The sequence below is a fragment of the Tenrec ecaudatus genome, chromosome 6 (assembly GCF_050624435.1).
Source record: "Tenrec ecaudatus isolate mTenEca1 chromosome 6, mTenEca1.hap1, whole genome shotgun sequence".
Lineage (NCBI taxonomy): Eukaryota > Metazoa > Chordata > Mammalia > Afrosoricida > Tenrecidae > Tenrec > Tenrec ecaudatus.
The window spans coordinates 109,224,693-109,242,794 of NC_134535.1; the positions used below are offsets into that span (position 1 = coordinate 109,224,693).

General features: G+C 37.7%; 1 protein-coding gene across 11 annotated transcripts in view; it reads left to right on the forward strand.

The window, feature by feature from the left end:
• Window positions 1-18,102, forward strand: part of C2CD5 (C2 calcium dependent domain containing 5) — a 99,740-nt gene that overhangs the window by 73,578 nt on the left and 8,060 nt on the right. For 6 of the 11 annotated variants that reach the window (XM_075552002.1, XM_075552003.1, XM_075552001.1 and 3 more), the window contains 5 exons: window positions 5,739-5,837; window positions 6,263-6,352; window positions 6,808-6,895; window positions 8,748-8,834; window positions 17,580-17,630. In XM_075552002.1, the coding sequence (XP_075408117.1) occupies window positions 5,739-5,837; window positions 6,263-6,352; window positions 6,808-6,895; window positions 8,748-8,834; window positions 17,580-17,630 (415 nt within the window). The remainder of the gene's footprint in view (window positions 1-5,738; window positions 5,838-6,262; window positions 6,353-6,807; window positions 6,896-8,747; window positions 8,835-17,579; window positions 17,631-18,102) is intronic. The other 5 variants (XM_075552004.1, XM_075552005.1, XM_075551999.1 and 2 more) reach the window with 1 other exon arrangement.

The following is an 18,102-nucleotide window of genomic DNA, read 5'->3' on the forward strand; positions in this document are numbered from 1 at the left end:
GCTGGTGTTCTTGTATGTTTGATTTATTTTCATTTATTAAGCTGGGGAAGTTTTCCTCTAAGTATCACATTGCTATTTTTGCTGTCGACTTCTTTGTTGTGTCTTGTTCCAGTAGTCCAATTATTCTAATCTTTCTTTTCATAGCATCTGACATGCCTCTCACGTTCTCTTCAGCTTCTTTGATTGTCTTATTTGAATGCTTTCCCCTTTTGCTGAGGTCTGCTTGGTTGTCCTCTAGGTCACTGGTGTGATTCTCTGCCTCCTCAAGCCTATTTACAAGGTCTGTCCATTTGTCACTGGATTTTGTTCTTTCATCTCTTAACTCTTGTATTTCTCTTTGTTGTGTTGCCTTTATCTCCTGTATCAATTCATCTTTTTTCAGCATTGCTTCCCTCATATACTTTATGACTTTAAGCAGCATTTTGAAAATTTCTTTTTGTGGCAGGACAATATCTGTTTTTTCTATGCACATTGTTAAGTTCATGACTTTTTCCAGCCTTGTTTTCTGGTTTTCCTGCTTTTTAGTTGAAGCTGTTAGAACTGGTTGTTGTTTTAGAGGAACCTGGAGCCATCTTCCTGAGTTGAAGATTCCTGGGCACTCTCTTGGGGGATTTGTATGAGTACTTCTATGAACTACCCCAGTAGCTGTTCTTAGGGGTCAGGATATCGCTATATCTTCATGTGGTTTCACTCTTATCCTAGTGGTCCAGAATTCCGTTACTTGGAATGTGTGTTGGATATTCCTCATGTGACACTGGTCGGGTTGTTGTGGGCCCATGATGGCGTCGCTTCCCTGGCCGCTCTCTAAGTATGCTTCACAGTTCTTGGAGCACCTCGGCTGTCTTGTTCTTTTTTCTCTCTGCAACTGTAGTGCTGAGGAGGGCATGTGGGTATACCTTCGTTGGTGTAGATCTCTGTAGCTGGTAGGGGAATTACCATAGACATAGAGATTGCCTTGGAGGTTGGGTGGATGTTCCCGTAGTAGCATAGAGCCCTACAAGAGGCCAGGTGTTTCCCCCAGTCACTTGTAGGGCCTCAGGATTTAGGCTGGGAATGCTCCCACTTTTTTTAGGGGAGAACTCCTTGCTGCTTGGTGTGTGGGAGAGGATCTGTGTGAATTCCTCATCTGCTTGCCACGTCAATAAATGCGGGTGGGAGCGCCCTCAGTTGGGCCTTAAGAGTTGTCCTAGACAGAGGGGAGTGGCCTGGAGGCTGCTAGTGTTTTTTGACAGGAAAGAGAGTGAACAGAGAAGAAAAATAGAGCAAGAGGAAGACACAGACTGGGGCAATAATGCCAAGTAAACTGACACCCACTCACCCCCACACACAAAAAATGTACAGAGTAAACAGGTGAAAACAGTAAAGAAAGAAAAAACAATTATAAAGGAGAATTAAATCTGTTGAGGCTGTGGTAGGAAATAGAGAAGAGCCAGAAGGAGAAAAGAAGAAAACGTGTAAGAAGAATGCAATAAAAAAAAAGAGAAGAGAAAAGGAAGGAGAAGGAGAGAGAATTTTTAAAATAGTTAATGAAATAGCTGACCCCGTGCTGTGCTGTGTGTACCACTGACTCGTCCTGTGTGCAGCACTGTCTTAGGGGTCCGGCTGCCCACTGAGAGGACAGGGTTGCCCTAGGCCGAGTGGAGGGGCCTGGGAACCAGCAGTGGCCTGTGAAAGGAATGAGAGGGAGCAGAGAATCATACAAGCAGAGGGAGAGGTGAAGAGAGCAAAGACAGAGGAAAGAATGAAAAAGAGAATAAAGAGAAAGAAGGACATAAACCCAACTGAGTTCACTAAGGTTGGCTGTGATGGTAAAGAGGGAGGAGGAAGTAAAGAATAAAGAGATAGCTGATCCCTGATTGCTTGAATGTGGGGCCAGAGGGGTTTAGACCCTGCCCCCAAATGGCAGGTTGGTGCGCCCTTTTTATGCCGGAACCCAGTGGTGCTGGACAGAATTGCCCTAGTTGACGAGATAGCCTTTGAGGTCTGACGGAGGTTCCTGAACAGCACATCGCAGTGTAGGTGTTTGTCCCAGTTGCCTTGTGTGGTGTACGGCACTCCCATGGAGGGCAGGCTGGAGTTCCTCCTGCTATTTGGGTTGATTTGCCCTAAGTGGAGGGTAGTGACCTGGAAGCCAGTAGTGGCATATGATAGGAGAGAGTGGGAGAGAAGAGGAGAAAGGGGGAAAAACAGGAAAAAAAGAGGGATAAAGAAGGAAGAGAGAAAATAAAACCCCAACACAAACCTGAGTTCATCAAGACTGAGTACGGTCAGAAAGTTAGAAGGGCTAGTGAATAAATGGAAGAAATAGAGTAGTAGGTAAGGAGATAACTGAGACTTGATCACCTGTCCTTGAGGCTGGAAGAATTCCAACTCTTCCTCATGGTAGTGGGTGGTGTACCCTTTTGATGTAGGGTTCCACAGATGCTGTGTGCGATTACTTCAAAAGCAAGATTGCGCCTGTGGCCAGGGGTCACTTGTGTGCTGGAGTTCGCTGATGTACCTCCCTTGTGCTGTATGTAGCACTGCACCAGGGGTTGGGGGTGGGGGGAAGGGCTGGAGTGTTCCCTCAGCCCCATCTAGGGCCCCAGGACAGGCAGGGCCTCTCCAGCTATGTGTAGAATCACTGAGGGGGAAGCTGGGCTTATTGTCCTATCTAGTCTGCTGGTGCTTAGTAGATCAGAGGATTTTATTTTTTATTTTTTTATCCCCCTGGCCAGCTAGAATAAAATCAAACGAAATTGTCTTCCATAGTCACTGGGCTGTTTTAAAGCTGACACTTGCTGCAGTGGTTCTTTGTTATGCTAAAAGCTGTCAGGCCCTGTAGCTGAGTTCTGGCGTTCCTTAGCTAGCTTTCTTATGCTGATTTATGTTAAGGGCCTCTATCTATGTGCTCCTTGGAGCTGAGCAATCAGACTTGGGTTTGAGTTTTAAACCAATAATATATATTTTACCCTTTTTTCAAATTGTGCTTGTGATGTGCTCTGATTTGGGTCCTGTCAGGCTTGACCCCCAGAGGGGGAGATCCAGCTTATCAGGGAGGTTGTTTCCTTCTCGGCCAATTGGAACTAAATTTTCTCCCTGGGCTCCCAACTTCCCGCCTATTTTCTCCCACACCGCGATCTTCCTGAGGTAATAATATACGTTTTTCTTCTACTCCAAATTATGGCTACCTGCCACCACCACTCCCCTAGCCGTGGGCTCAAGGCAGCCAACCACGCGGAGAGCTCTGGCGTGAGGTTCCCCTCTTGTCTGGGATTCTGTCCCCTCTCGGGCGTCTGCCTACTGAAATCGCTGCTCCCAACAAAGGCACAGCCAGCACCGGAGGGCTCGCCAAAGCTAGCGCGCATTAGAGCGCTCTTGGTTTGCTCTGTGAGTGGAAATCCCACACAAAAAGGGGTTCAGGAGAGACCCTGGTACCCTAGTTCTAATTTCAGGATTCTACCTCCCCGTTTCCTTCACCTTACATCCTAATTTTCTGGTCTGGCAGCAGGAGCTCTGGTCGGATGAGCCTGTCTGGTCGCCATTTTCTCCCCTCTCTGCTCCCAGTGTTTCATCTGCTTGTGGAAACATTTCAATTGGTAATCCTCCAATACCTGAGCCTTGTTTTTGACTTGCTTTCAGTGAAGCATGGATTTCTTCCTTCAGTTGTTGGTTCTTGCCTCCTACACTACCTCTTGAAATAGCTGAATGTTGACTAGTCCTTTTGGTACCTTTACTCTGTTATTTTTATCTTCTCTTGATGCTTCCTGCATCATTCAGGATTTTGCTTATAGACCTTGCCATATTGCTACTTGGGCCCGAATTTTTACTTGAGTTCTTTCTATTTCAGATATGCTGAGCATGTTCTTCATTTTTTGTTTTCTAACTCTAGGTCGCTGCACATTTCATTATAATATTTTACTTTTATCTTAGCAAGCTGCCTTTGAAATTTTTGGTTCAGCTCTTTGACTTCACCTTTTCTTCCATTTGCCTTGACTACTCTACAATTAATAACAAGTGTCAGAGTCCCTTCTGACAGCCAATTTGACCTTTTCTTTCTTTCCTGACTTTTTAATGACCTTTGCTTCATGAGTGATGTTCTTGATGTCTTCCCAGAGCTGATCAGGTCTTCTGTCATTAGTGTTCATTGAATAGTCTGTACTCAAAATTCAGCTGGGACATACTCTAGGCCGTATTTTGGTTCTCAGGGACGTGTTTTCATGTTCTTCAACGTCAACCAAAACTTGTTTGTGATCAACTGATGGTCTGTTCCATAGTGAGCCCCTGGCTCGGTTTTACCTGCTGATGGTCAGCTTTTCCGTCATGTCTTCCCACAGATGTAGTCAGTTTGATTTCTGTGGATTCCATCTGGAAAAGTGTTGTTGAAAACGGTATTTATGATGATGATGAAGTCACAGTGTTGCAAAATTGTATTATGGGATCTCTTTCTTTACTTCTATTGCCAGGACCATGTATTTTCAACTCCTCTTCCTATCTCTTTGTTTCTGACTTTTGCATTCCAGTCACCTAAAATTATCAATGCAGTTTAACTACGTGTTTGAGCAGTTTTAGACATTGGTAGAATTCTTCATTTTCTGCATCACTAGCTGTCATGGTTCATGCGTAAATTTGAATAGTTGTATTGATTGGATGTCCTTGAATGTGTATACCTGTCACTTTCAGCACTATACTTATAGATCTTGAATGTCCTTTTTGCGGATGAACTTGAAGCCATTCCTCTTGAATCTGTCAATCCCAGTATGATTTTATGATTCAAATTGGCCATTACCAGACTGCTGCAGTTCATTAAGGCCTAGAATATCAATCTTTTTGCATTCCTTTTTATTTCTTACAACTTCCAATTTTGCTAGATTCATACTTTGTACATGCCAAGTTCCAATTATTTTTGATGTTTGCATCTGTTTCTTTTCATTTTGAGCCATGCCCTATCAGCACAGCGAGGTCCCAAGGACTTTATTTTTTTTGCAGGCTTTACCCCATCCCCATCATTACAGTCGACTGCATTTTGAGAAGTCAGCCTTTTCTCCGTCGTGCTTTGAATGCCTTCTGTCTGAGGGGCTCATGTTCTGTCCCTCTCTTTGACAGTGTTCTGCTTCTATTCATGAGGTTTTTAGTATCTGACACTGTTTTGATGCTTTCCATAAGCTTTTCAGTGGCTAATTTCTCCTTCTTTGTTGGTCTGTTCTTAATCTTGAAGCTCTGTGGAAACCTGTTCATTGTAGGTTACCCTGCTGGTATTTGTAGTTTCAAGCCACTACAGTATGACAACTTGGTGGAGGAATATTCATACTGTACTTATTCTCAGAGAGATTTCTTTGTTCTTTTGATAATCCATGGCATTTTCAATATTTTTCACCACCACTATAATTCAAATGCATCACTTCTTCTGTCTTCCGTATTCAGTGTCCAGCTTTCATGTACACGTGAGGCAATTGAAAATAGCATTGCTTGGGACAGGCACATCTCAGTCTTCACGGTGACATCTTTAAAGTGATCTTTTGAAGCAGATTCCCAATGTAAAAGGCCATTTGATTTCTTGATGGCCATTTTTATGAATGTTTATTGTAGATTTAAGTAAAATAAAATTTTGACATCATTGCATCACACACCATCTTTATACAACGTTAGTTTTTATTATGACTCATTGGCAGATATAGCAACTGCTATTTTCTTAAAAATAATACAATTTGTTATTTTGCTAAAAATAATAAAATGCATATTGTTTTATCCATATTTAGATGTTTACCTCAGTAAGAGTAATCAGATTAAGCAGTCTTAACCTGACTAATCAAGCTCTTAACAAGAATTTTAATGATCTCTGTGAAAATTTGCTCAAGGTAAGGAGTCTTTGTACTGACTGAAATTTAGATAAGATGAAGAAACATTGAAATTTGTATCTATTTTCTGGGATACCTAACAGTTGTGGGCCATGTTATTTTTGTTTACAAGTAAAATGCTTTTTTTCTTAATGATATCATACTATAAAATATAATCTAAGTTAATTTATATCTTTAAATGTATAGAATACAGTATGTCAAATTTTAAAACCTTATATTATTTTTCACTACATATTGCTAAATATTATAAAATTTCATTGTCTCCTTTAATATTAAAAATGTGCTTTTAATGTCTGGTTATACAAAACATATAGTCAGCTTTATTTTAATACTTTTTGTCCAAAGTAAATTTTAAAAGCAATCAGATTTTATAAAATTTTAAAGCCTGAACTGAAGTGACATTACTAATATTTTTTATTATACAGAGCCTCTATTTTAAACTACGATCTATGATCCCCTGCTGCCTCTGCCATGTAAATTTTACAGTATCTCTCCCTGAAGATGAATTAATTCAGGTAATTAATGTTTAGTCTTTTAGTGAATAGGAATGTAGCTTTTATCTGATCTGTTTAATGTTATAATTTGATTTAATTAGTCATTTAAGTACAAACTGTTTTACCTCAAAACATTTCAAATACAGTGGCAGAATCTGACTGATTTTCGTATCTGAGCCTTAGTCCTATTGCGGGTAGAATTGCCCCATGCTGTCAACTATAGGAAGCAGCGTGTAGACTTCCTTGGTGAGGTTTGCTAGAAGACATTCTGTGTGCTTTCTAGAGCATCTAGGTTTAGACATTGCCATCACTGGGTGTAGTTGTAATCTGAGTATCTGAGCTAATATGAAGATCTGAAACAGGAAGCCAGCCCAGAAAATTATATAGGCTCTTGCAAGGTATGCAAAAAGATTTGTATAAAATTTATTTTGGTGATGATTTTTCTTTTGCTGCTCATATTATTTCTGTGATTCTAGGTTACAGTCACAGCAGTGGCAATAACTTTTGACAAAAATCAAGCTTTACAGACCACAAAAGCACACGTTGAAAAGTCTTTGCAAAGAGGTAACCGTTGTTGGATGAGAAGTGCAGTCCATGTTTGCCTGTGTTATAGCCCAGTGATAAAATTTAAAGGATTGGTATATTAAATAAATAGCTTCTTGAAGAGATTGTTTTTCCCTCTTCTTTTTACCTTTACAAAGATAATTACATGCAGAACCATATGACTCACTTTATTTTTCTTAACTTTGCTCTTTAGTATAGTAAACTCATTCCTCACTCATCAACATAGCTAGGCTATTATTCAAAAATTGGTGTTTCACAGAAATGGAGGATGCTTACATCAGATCATAAAATGAAGAGTAATTATATCATTAAATAACTACCAGATTGCATCATTACATAACTACCAAACCACTGAGAATCATGACCCAACCAAGATGACACAGAATCTTAACCATCATAGCCAAGTACTATTGCCTTGCACCTCAACCTTTGCTACCGGCAGACATATGCTGTTAATGCACAAAATAGTTGGACTGGGTTTTTTTTCACTGTTTTTAAATGCAACATGTTAACTAATGAAATAGTAGATAAATGAGGAGTAGGTATAATTCTGCAGTAATTCAGGACTTTTTAATCTTTGATTCTGTGAGGAAGTCCTCATGGCATCTGGGAAGTCACTGATAATAGTAACCAAATTATATATCTATACATTTTTTCTTTTAAAAGTAGTTTTATTGGCATGTCATACAATTTAGTAATTTAATCATATTAAGAAGAGTCAGACAATCATCACCACAATCAATTTCATCTATACATTTTTCTCAGGAACGATTCCATTGCGTTCAACAGCTTCTCAGAGTTGTCCTTAAATCTGTAAGATTTAAGATTAAGGATTAATAACTTCCAAAACTTTTCAGTTATTGTAAACTGATTATGTATTCTGGGGAATAGGGAATATGACTTACTTGCTAAATAAATGATGTATTCTCAATTAGTAAATTTTTAAAAAAAAATTTTTTCAGTTGATTACTTTATGTATGATGTTGATGATAGACTTGATGATTGAGTTACTATAAGTTGTATTAAGTATGCTCAGATATTTTTGAAAGAAGATAGATGATAACTGGTTTTAAGTCTCACAGAACTAGTAAGATACAATGTATAGGATTAAAATCATTTAAAAACCTCATTGCCCACTAGTTAATTCCTGCTCTGGATGGCTGCACGTGTCAGAGTAGAACTGTGCTTCAAGGGTTTTCAATGGCTGGTGTTTGGGAAGTAGATGACTAGGCCTTACTTCAAGGCACCTGCAAGGGGTTGGGGAGTGGTGACTTTAAACTGCCTTTATGCTTAGTATCGAAGAGCAATAATTGTATCAGCCAGGCACTCTGTAATAATTATTACTGAGTGCTTATTACTTGTAAGGCACTATGCGGAGTGACTACAGGTATGTTACTTTTTAAATCTTGTAACAGTTCCATCAGGGACAGTAGCCCCACTCTTAGCTGAAAGGTGCCCATGGGAGAAATCAAGGAGCAAATAACCAGAATAAATCAAGAAAAAATGTTAGAGGGGGGTGCTATATAAGGAACAATATTGGCACAGTGATTAAAGCATTCAGCTTTAACTGAAGGGTCAACAGTTCAGACCCACCAGCCACTCCATGGTAGACAGATACAGATGGGGCTGTCTCCTTCCATAAAGATTTATAACCTTGGAAACTATGTGCCACTTGTACTCTGTCCTTCAGCATCACTGTGAGTCAGAGTCGCTCACAGTGGGCTTTGGGTGGTAGGAAGGTGTGTGTGTTGTGTGTATATATATATTTACATATCTATTCTAACTTTTTAATTTGTCTTTAATTAATAAATAGAGCTTTACAAAATAATTGGTATTTTTCTTACTTTTTAAGCTTCTACAGACAATGAAGAACTCCTGCAGTTTCCCTTGGAACTCTGTTCAGATTCACTTCCTCCTCATCCTTTCCCACCAGTTAAAGGTTGGTTAAGTGAAGGACATGCAAACACAAATCACAGTTTCTAGCTCCTTTCACTGTGTCCTCATTGTAGGCAATACAACTTAATCTTGAGCTAAAGATTTAGCCCTTCATTTTCTCATTGTTTGTGTCTTCATGTTCACAAAGGATAGAGAGTTAAGCTCCTATTTTAATTTCTCAAGTAAATTCATCATAAACTATTAAGGTAACTTTTCCATATATTATTCCATTCTCATATCTCAAACATAGCTTTATTTTCAAAGATTTGGATTTCCTAAAGTAACTATTCACAACATATTTGTATTTGTATTATATATATTATTTTCTAGCAATAATCGAATCTTTCCAAAAATTTGTGGATTTTCATAGACAAAAAGTACTTGTGTTTCTTTTTTGAGATGATATATGTGTACGTGCACACCCACACCTAGGGGCTTCAAAATATTTGTGGAAAAATTATCCCTCTCTCTCTTAATTCCCCTTTGCCATAAACCTGTAAAGCCTCCTTGTGCATTAATGCCCATACCGATTTTAGGGGAGAGGAGCATGCAAGTGAGAAAGAAACAGGAAATGAGCTTCCTGGCTTTTGTGTGCCTTGACTGTTACTGAGGAACATTGCTATAAACTTTTAAGTTAGTGCCATTTTACCAAATGCAGAATCATTACCCCTTTTAATGTAATAGTACTAAATTGCTTTGATTTATGAAACCTTTGGAAAAACTGGGAGGTCCTTTTTTTTATTTACCTTTTTAGTACAATTTTTATTATAAAAATTTTCAAACTATTGTACTTGGTTTCCTAGCATTAGATATACTATAAAATGTAATCTGTGTTTTTATTTACATTCTTATTCTGAGAAATGGTGCATGTTATTTAAACCAAAATAACTTTTGTAATGCTTACATTTTATAAATGACATTATTATATCATTTCTCCTTGCTGGTGATTTTATCTGATACAAAATTATGTATAAAACAATCATTGTATATTCACATTGCATTTATGTCAAGAGAGTCTTTGCTGTGTCAGCATAAATAGGTTTTGTTTCATGGTTTGAAGATGGAAAGATAAAGCTGTTTTCAGAATCTGAACTATCTAACAGAGTAACATTGGTTCTGTTTTCTTTCTGTTAACACCTAAATTCTAATTTGAAAGTCCATAAAGAATTTCAGCACACTCATACTTTATTCAAAGAATAGAGAGGGAAATAAAATTTTAAAATTATTTGAGTCAGATTTATAAATGAAATATAGCTTTTAATACAAACTAGACTTCTCAAGAAGCTGCCTTGAACTCCTTAAATTACAAGGTTTGAAAAAAAAATTTTTATACAGAAACTTACGGCAGTTAGTTCTAAATTACTTGCATAATTAAGAAAAAAATCTTAATTGAAAGTATTTGATTAAATCCTAATCTGAAGCAATTAGTGCCTTAGACTTGGGATCCCTGCCAGCTCAATTTTCATATGGCAACAACAGCATTTTACTATTATTAATTCTGCAGAAGATTAAAGTTAAACTCAAAACTCGTTATATCTGTGTCCATTGTACTATATAATAGCTTTTAGGATGTTTTCACAGGTAATTATTACCTCTGTTCATTGTGATCATTCATATATTTTGTGCAAAATGATATTTTGTGAGCTCAAGAACAAAGAAAGGACTTTTCGTGGGAGAGGAGAATGCAGTTATAGCCAAATGATTACTAGAGTAATTGCCAATCATCTCAGGGAGCAGAGTGGGGGACCTGGTGGTAGAATAAACACCAGCAGCACAACTGGGTTCACTTCTCAGTTCGGCGGCTGATCAGAAGTGAGTAATGTAAAAACCAAATTGTGACGAGGTGATTATTCCCTTTAGCTTTTAACATTGTGTGAATGCTTGGGCTTCTCTAAATTATAGAACTTTTAATTATTAACATCTTCATTATGTTAAAAAATAAATTTAAGCCACAGTAGTGCCGGTGATAACATTGGATTTCTGTATTTAGGTTAAACTCAATTCTCCTACACAGTTTCTAAATTAAGTTAAATATTTGCCTTAAAGGTTTCAGAGGTTGGAGAAGGAGTTAAGCAGGGAGGAGGAGTGGAAAGGAGGTCTTGGGCCCTCTGTTTCTTTGGACTAGAGCAGCTCTGATTCAGTGTGACTTTACATATCAATCTTCAAGGTGTGGTTTTATAGGAGTTAAGTGTTTTAAGCAGTTGAAAACCGTGGAATCAGATCATGCCATCCTCATCATCATCAATAAAATCATCATATCTAATACTAATATGTATACAACTTTTTATACTAAGCATTTTCCTGAAGCCTCTGTACTTTTCCTTCAGTATTACATTTAAAATAATTGACGGTGAACTCTAAAGAATTTCTCTGTACCATTTGTTAGTAGTCTGGCAAAATGTGGTTTATGTTGCATGTCTGTATATTGTCTTTACATCTTCAAGCCCTTAGAGGAAAACATAGGCTATCCTAAATACATCTTTAAAAATTTATTTTAGAAGACTTAAGGGGCAGATAGCTTTTTAAAAGGTTTATGAAGAATGTAACAATTGAGTGTTCTAAAGTGAAGGAAACCTTTAGATAGAGTACAGAAATATCTGGGAAAATGTAAGCATAGTAATTTAGAGGAGACAGGCTGGAGAAAAAAGTAAATGTTGGAATGAGTGCCCCAAAGCCTTGTCTACTTTTTCATATACAACCAGAGGAGGCTTAACCTATAGTCCACAACTACCACTGACAATGAGGAAAGTAATCTAGTCTATGTCGTTTTGATTTATAAATAAGCAAGCTTACTAAGGTGACAGAGCATTTTCTTTTTTAAAACTGAAAGAAAACACTTCGGTATTCAAGTGTAATTTTTATTTTCTTATTACAAATAGGACTACTGGTTATAGTTTATTTTCTTATAGTGACGGGGGAATAGTTTCCAGGGCTACATATGGTGTGTTTATTAATAATTCCATCTTTTCACTTGTAGATAAACCTTTACCTATTATGTTAATGTAAATGGGTGATTGTCATGTAAAGAAAAGATGTTCTAAGTTATATGTATCCTATTTCAGTGTATATAGTAAGCTTAGGCCTGAATTGTCCATCCATGTTCAGTTTTTTCCTTTTAACTTTTTTATAGCTGGTTTTATTTCTCTAGGTAACAAAATGGTTTGCTGTGTGTCTCAAATTTATGGTTGATTTGATGTTACCTGGTAGTTATCTTGATCTTTTTCAAGTAAAGATGCTGAGTCTAAATACTTTTTCAAAAGATATTCAAATTCTGTAGAAACCATCAAAGATCTTTGTTGAATACTATGAGAAACATGATGATGTAGAATCAACATAAACTGTTTATTCTCTTGAGAATTACAGTTTTCTGACTGAAAACAGATAGCTATAGCAAGGTTTTGGTTTTTTTCCCCACCACTTTTATAGTTTTTCCCTCTCCGCAATTTTGCTACCAAGAGATTTAAAGAATGGTGTGTACGAAGATAAGAGGGAGAGCAAATATAGTAAAAATAGAGTCTTTACATTAATACAATTCAGCAACTCTTTGTGCTCTTGATGCTTTTTGTTTGTTTTATGTATTTTTTATATAAGCCTAAAGGTAAACGTCAAGGAAAAAACCAGTAAGATATTTGCATTTACTGGCATCGATCTCAGATGCCATGCGCATGTATATTTGTAAAAGATTAGTATAAAGCTTTAGATAAATGCCTAAGAAACTAAAGAGTAGATGACTGTAGGAGCTAAGGAATTATATTAGGCAGATGTGTGTGACTCAAATACTTTTGAGGCCTAATCCATAGAGAGATTATAGTTTTTATTTAAAATACTGGTAGGCAATTGAAACTTTTTACGCTGTTTACTTAGATTACCTTTTGTTTTTATTTACTATGGAATTAAGCTACATAGAAGAGTGGTTTTTACTGTTTTCTTCCATCTCTGCTTGATGCCGGGATGATTACCTTATTTCCCATTGCATAAGCTGTTGATTAGTAGAAGCTGCTGACTGCACCGTTGTGAAGAGAAGCAGTCAGTGTGACAAGCATAGATGAAAACCTCAATTGAATATAAGAGGAAATTAATGGACCCAGAGACTTGTACTCTAATACATTGTCCTTCATAGTTAGGTATCTACATCAGAATTTTTTAAAATCTTTGTTTTAATTGTAGGCTGTAAGATTTACTTTTTCTTTTGGTCATGTTGAATTTTATTTAAAAAAATAAATAGAAAAAAATGTAAATCTTTAAAAAAGCACAGATGTTAGCTTTTCTTACCAGTTGGTAGGTCTGAATTCTTACAAGCATAGATAATTCCTTATACTAACCAAAAAAATTTTTGTAGATTAACAATCCATTGCATGCCTGTTTTCTGTCTTTAAATATACTTTGTTCCTGCAACCAAATGGCTGCAACATTGACAAATGAGGAGAGCTCTCCCTGTCCTCGTGTGCCAGAGCAGGCGGTGGTGCCACTGAAGGGAAAGAGGAGGTGAGCCAGGGAAGTAGAAATGAAGGGCAGGGCAGTGTGTGGGAAATGGACAGGGCTTAGGGAACCAAGAATTCCTGGACCTTTATTCTCCATCAATTCTACCTTTCTTTCCTGCCTGAGTGGAATCCAATGCTGGAGGATAGTCAAATGAACAGGGAATAGAGAGCAGAGAGAAAGCAAATTGGATCTCTGACCCAAAGCAGGGGATGGTTGGTAGAGAAGATCTAAGGGACAGGAATGAGGGGCAATGCATGCTTAGAAATGGAGGTAGGGAGACGTCCGAAGGGCATTGAAGAACAGCAGGATGTTGTACACCTTTGGTTGGAAGAAAGAAATGACCGAAATAGAGATGCTCATTGTCTTTGTTATCTAGCTCATACATATGAAGGAGCTTCACAAAGTTTGTTGGAAAATTCCGTCTTTGAAATCTATCTTAACACAAGTTAGGGAAGGTTCCCTCATGTATATTAGATAGCAAGGAGAAGTAGCATCTCTATTTAAGTTACCTTCAATTAATATCTCTATTAGTCATTTTCGTTTCACTTGTATGTTACAACTGAATTTTTCCATTGTGGATTTTTCCATTTGTATTTCCAATCATCCAAATGGAGATTATTTTTGTTTTATGCCTTAATAATTTATCACTGTAATATGGCTTTCATTAACATTCCTCCAGTATTTGAATACCCCCGAGGATAAGATTTATAGAGTATGTTTATATGCATCATTTGTCTAAGTCAGGCTATCAAGCCAGCTTTTGTAGTTATAAGACATGCATGCTAGATTGATGGAAATACCCCAGTAAAACTAAATTTTGACCATAACTTAAAACTGATTATTTACATAGGAAAATAATAGAGTTCAGGTTGCATATGTTTTAATCTAGGAATCTCCAGAAGCTATCTAGTTAAGATTGTGTTAAATATTTTTAAATTATTTGTGGAAATGATCTGAAAATTCTAATGATATAAAATGAATAAGTAGTCGGAAAAGTTAGTGACCAATGTAGAACCTTGTCACAGCTAACCAATAGCTTTTGTCATGGGTTTTGACAAATTGAGGAAAATGCCAAAGGCTCAAATGTTAGAAGCAGATTATATGTAAATGAGTGAGAAAGAATCCTTGCCACATTTTGTCCCTTGTGTCAACAATATGGTTATCTCTCTACTAACCTGCTTCTATACCGTGATCCAGGCCCTTATCACCACCCCTCTAGGAATAAGGTTTGCTGAAAATTGCTTGAATTAACTTTAAGATGCTTATGTGTAGGAGCTCTCAGTGGCATAGTGGTTACATGTTGGGCTAAAATCTGTAAGGTCTGCTGTTCAAAACCACCAGGCCCTCCTTGGGAGAAAGATGAGATGGACTCTCCCATAAACAGTTACTGTCTTGGAAACTCAAAGGCAGTTCTACCTTATCGAATAGGGTCGCTATGAGACACCAACTCAATGGTAGTGAGGGTTTTGTTTTTTAATGCTTTATTGGCCTCACTAACTTTCTAGGGTAATTTTTGGGGGGAGAAAACAAAGTTAACACTGTTGCCTTTTTCCAAAAATCAAAATAGTTTTTTTGTACCTAAGGCACAAGGAAATCGTAACAGAAACCGGCTGCTGTGTGATTTGATTGAGACACTGCAATTAGATTGGAGCCCTAACATACAAAGCATGTGTCTCAAACTTTTCCACGGAGATATACAATAACACAACTGAGCATGCAGTCCTCGACAAAGCCTATTTTAATGTTTTTAATGAAATTTCTACCCTTGAGCGATAACATCTTTTAAAAAAATTAGCCTAGAAATTGCATATTCTTTTGAGCCAGAGTGACCTTTTTGTCAGTGAGCCAGACTGCGTATGTTGTGCAGTTGCCTTATCTTTTGTAAAAGTGTACTCCATGGGAAGCCTACCTGATTTCAAAACGCTGCAGCCATTAGACATTAGAGCTGTTCAAACCAGTCTGTGATGCCAGTGTCCATCCAGATCAGTGCAGGACAGCGTGCGCCTTTCTTCTAAGAGACAAATTAATATCATATCATATATAGCCAGCATGTTAAAAGACCTACTTGTTCTTAAGTGAAAGCTCTTTAGAATACTTAAAAAATTTTTCTCTCTTAATCTTTTCCCCTAAGATTATCTCTAACTTAAAAACTTTATGCATCCAGATTTTGATTTATATGAATTCAGATTTCAGGGCAGTGGGTTAATTTTTCTCTCATCGCTCTGAGCTCTGTCCCACACTTGGCTCAGTTTTGGGGGATAGTAATGGATGCCCAAAGGTTCTTGGTGCTGCAAACTGTTTGCTCATTACCGCTAACCTCTTAAGATCGGCAGTTCCGGCCCACTCGGCTTCTTTGCCAAGGAAAGGCTTCCTGATCTGATTTTGTGAAGATGACCGTCAAGAAAACCTCTGCAGGGGATGGACTTGGTAACACAAGGGCTTACTATGAATGGCAGCTAGCAACTCAAATAAACGCACATGACAAAATTTAAATGCCTTGGAAGTTATGTTGCCCCCAAATCCAGGTCCCTCACCCTCTTCTGTTCCTCCCTAAGAAGCAAGTACTCTTTTTGTTTTAAATATATAAGAAAGAACTTTATATCCAGAGGCAAATTTACATCAAGAAGGTGCCCCAGTGACAAGCAAACACTAGTTGCTTACTATCTTCTTTGAAATTTTTTTAAAATTACATAAACAAATGCTTTACACATTGTTATATACCTTGGTGTTTTTTTTTTCATTTGATCTAGCTTAGAGATGGGAACAAATACTTTACACCTATTTAAGTTCTTTTTAAATATAAAATCATATAAAATTGCCACTGGGGAATTCCATGTAACTTGGCTAATATTGAAGTACAAAAGAGAATTTCACCTTAATGATTATTTACAAGCATTTTTAGCCACCCCTCCTGCCTAGATATTTTCAAATTAATTTCACAGATCTTCGGTATTTTCTGTAATTAATCACCCAGTTATTCTGTATTGCACAAGACACATGAGAACCCTCGTAGCTCCTGTCATGTTCAAACCTAGAGAAGGTCAAATGCTACTCCAGCCTCTGGCTTGAGTACTTTCCGGGGGTCAGCTGTTAAAACTCTGAGGGTGAGGTCTACCCTAAAGTTCCCACAGGCTCCGAGTCTTCCTGGGCTCCCAGAGCCCCTCATGATCCTGAATCGGGCACTCTGTCTCTTCTGTGGGTTCACAATCTCAGGGCATTTCCTCACAGGTATTTTGTAGACCTCGCTGGTTGGTGTTAGGTGCCATTGAGTTGATATTCAATTCACAGTGACCCCATGTGACAGAGTTGATTGGCTCAGAGTAGTAGAGTTCACTTGACTAGAATCTTTACAGTAGCGCCTTGCCAGGTTTTCCTCTGGCCAGTGGGTGGTTTTGAACTTTAAAAATAGATCAGATGTGTTTTTTTAATGCTGTTCTTTAAATTTGTTCAATGCATTAAGTATAATAAGCATTAAAAAAATAGATGCCCTTTTCATGATATTTGGGATAGACAACTTTCAACTCCCGTGAAGAGTTACTGTCTTGGAAATTCACAGGGACAGTTCTACCCTGTCTTATGGGGTCACTATTAGTCAGCGTGGACTCTGATGTGAGTATCACAACATAACTAGAAGGATCATGATTTTAGTGTCTTGTTAATTAGCCTGGAGAGCAGTCTTTCTCCCTACCGTCCCCCACCCCTTCAGCCCCCTTCCCGTCACCACTCCACAAAAAACCCTTGTAACCACTAGAGGGAGCAGTTGAGATAGTGAAGTCCTTGAATGGTAGTGGGGATTGGTGGTACAGGACATCCTGGACTGAGAAGCAGCTTGTGTTTGAGCCATCAGATGATGCTTTGTAATTTTTAATCTTATTGCTCCCCTCCTCCACCGGCTAGGCATTTCCCTTTCATGTACATTTCAAATTGTCTTCCCAACACAATGACTCTCTACCCATTCTTTTCCTGTTTTCATCATCATACTAACATTTGTTACTGTGTTTATGTTCTTTCATGAATATAACGTTTCTAAACCTTTTTTTGTGTTATAGTAAGCAAGTTGTCCTTGCCATGGTATTTATTAACTGAACTAGTTTTCATATATCAATAGAGACTGCATCTTAAACCTAATACTTCTATTTGATTTGCTTTTATAATGAAGCATTTCCTCCTATTCTTCTGACTCATAGACGGTATTCACAAACAGCAAAGAAGAGATGCTGGCTTATACGTAGCATCCAAGCTAATGTTGTTCATATTGTCTCATTAGAAAACCTGGAGGGTGCAAGTGCTAACTCAGGTATACCAGCTGCACAGAGAGGTGAGTTTGTGTCATTAAGCAAACAGCCACCAGAGGTGTGTACTTCCATGGCTGCGGTGCATGTAAACTATAGACAGTGGAGAAACGCACTCTGGACAGTGGGATAAACACCAATATGCGGCTTTAATCTAGTTAGAGAAATGCATTAAAACTGGACAAAACTAGCTCATGTTTCTTTAAAAATAAGTATTTCAATGGTCTCCAGTTTCTAAAAATAAATTTATTAGCTCCTTAATATTTATTTTAGCATAGCAAAATTTCTTTTAAGAGATGGGCTTATTAGGCTCTCACACAGCTCCCGCACACATTTTGTTTTCGATGCCAAAATTAGAGGTGTAAACAGAATAATGACAGAGGTGACATCTTGGCTTTCCTGTTACTAAGTAGTAAAAAAAAGTATTTTAATGAATTCAAGTCAATTGGTGATTTTCTTTTTCTTTACATCTTCTCCATCATCTGATTCTCATTTGTA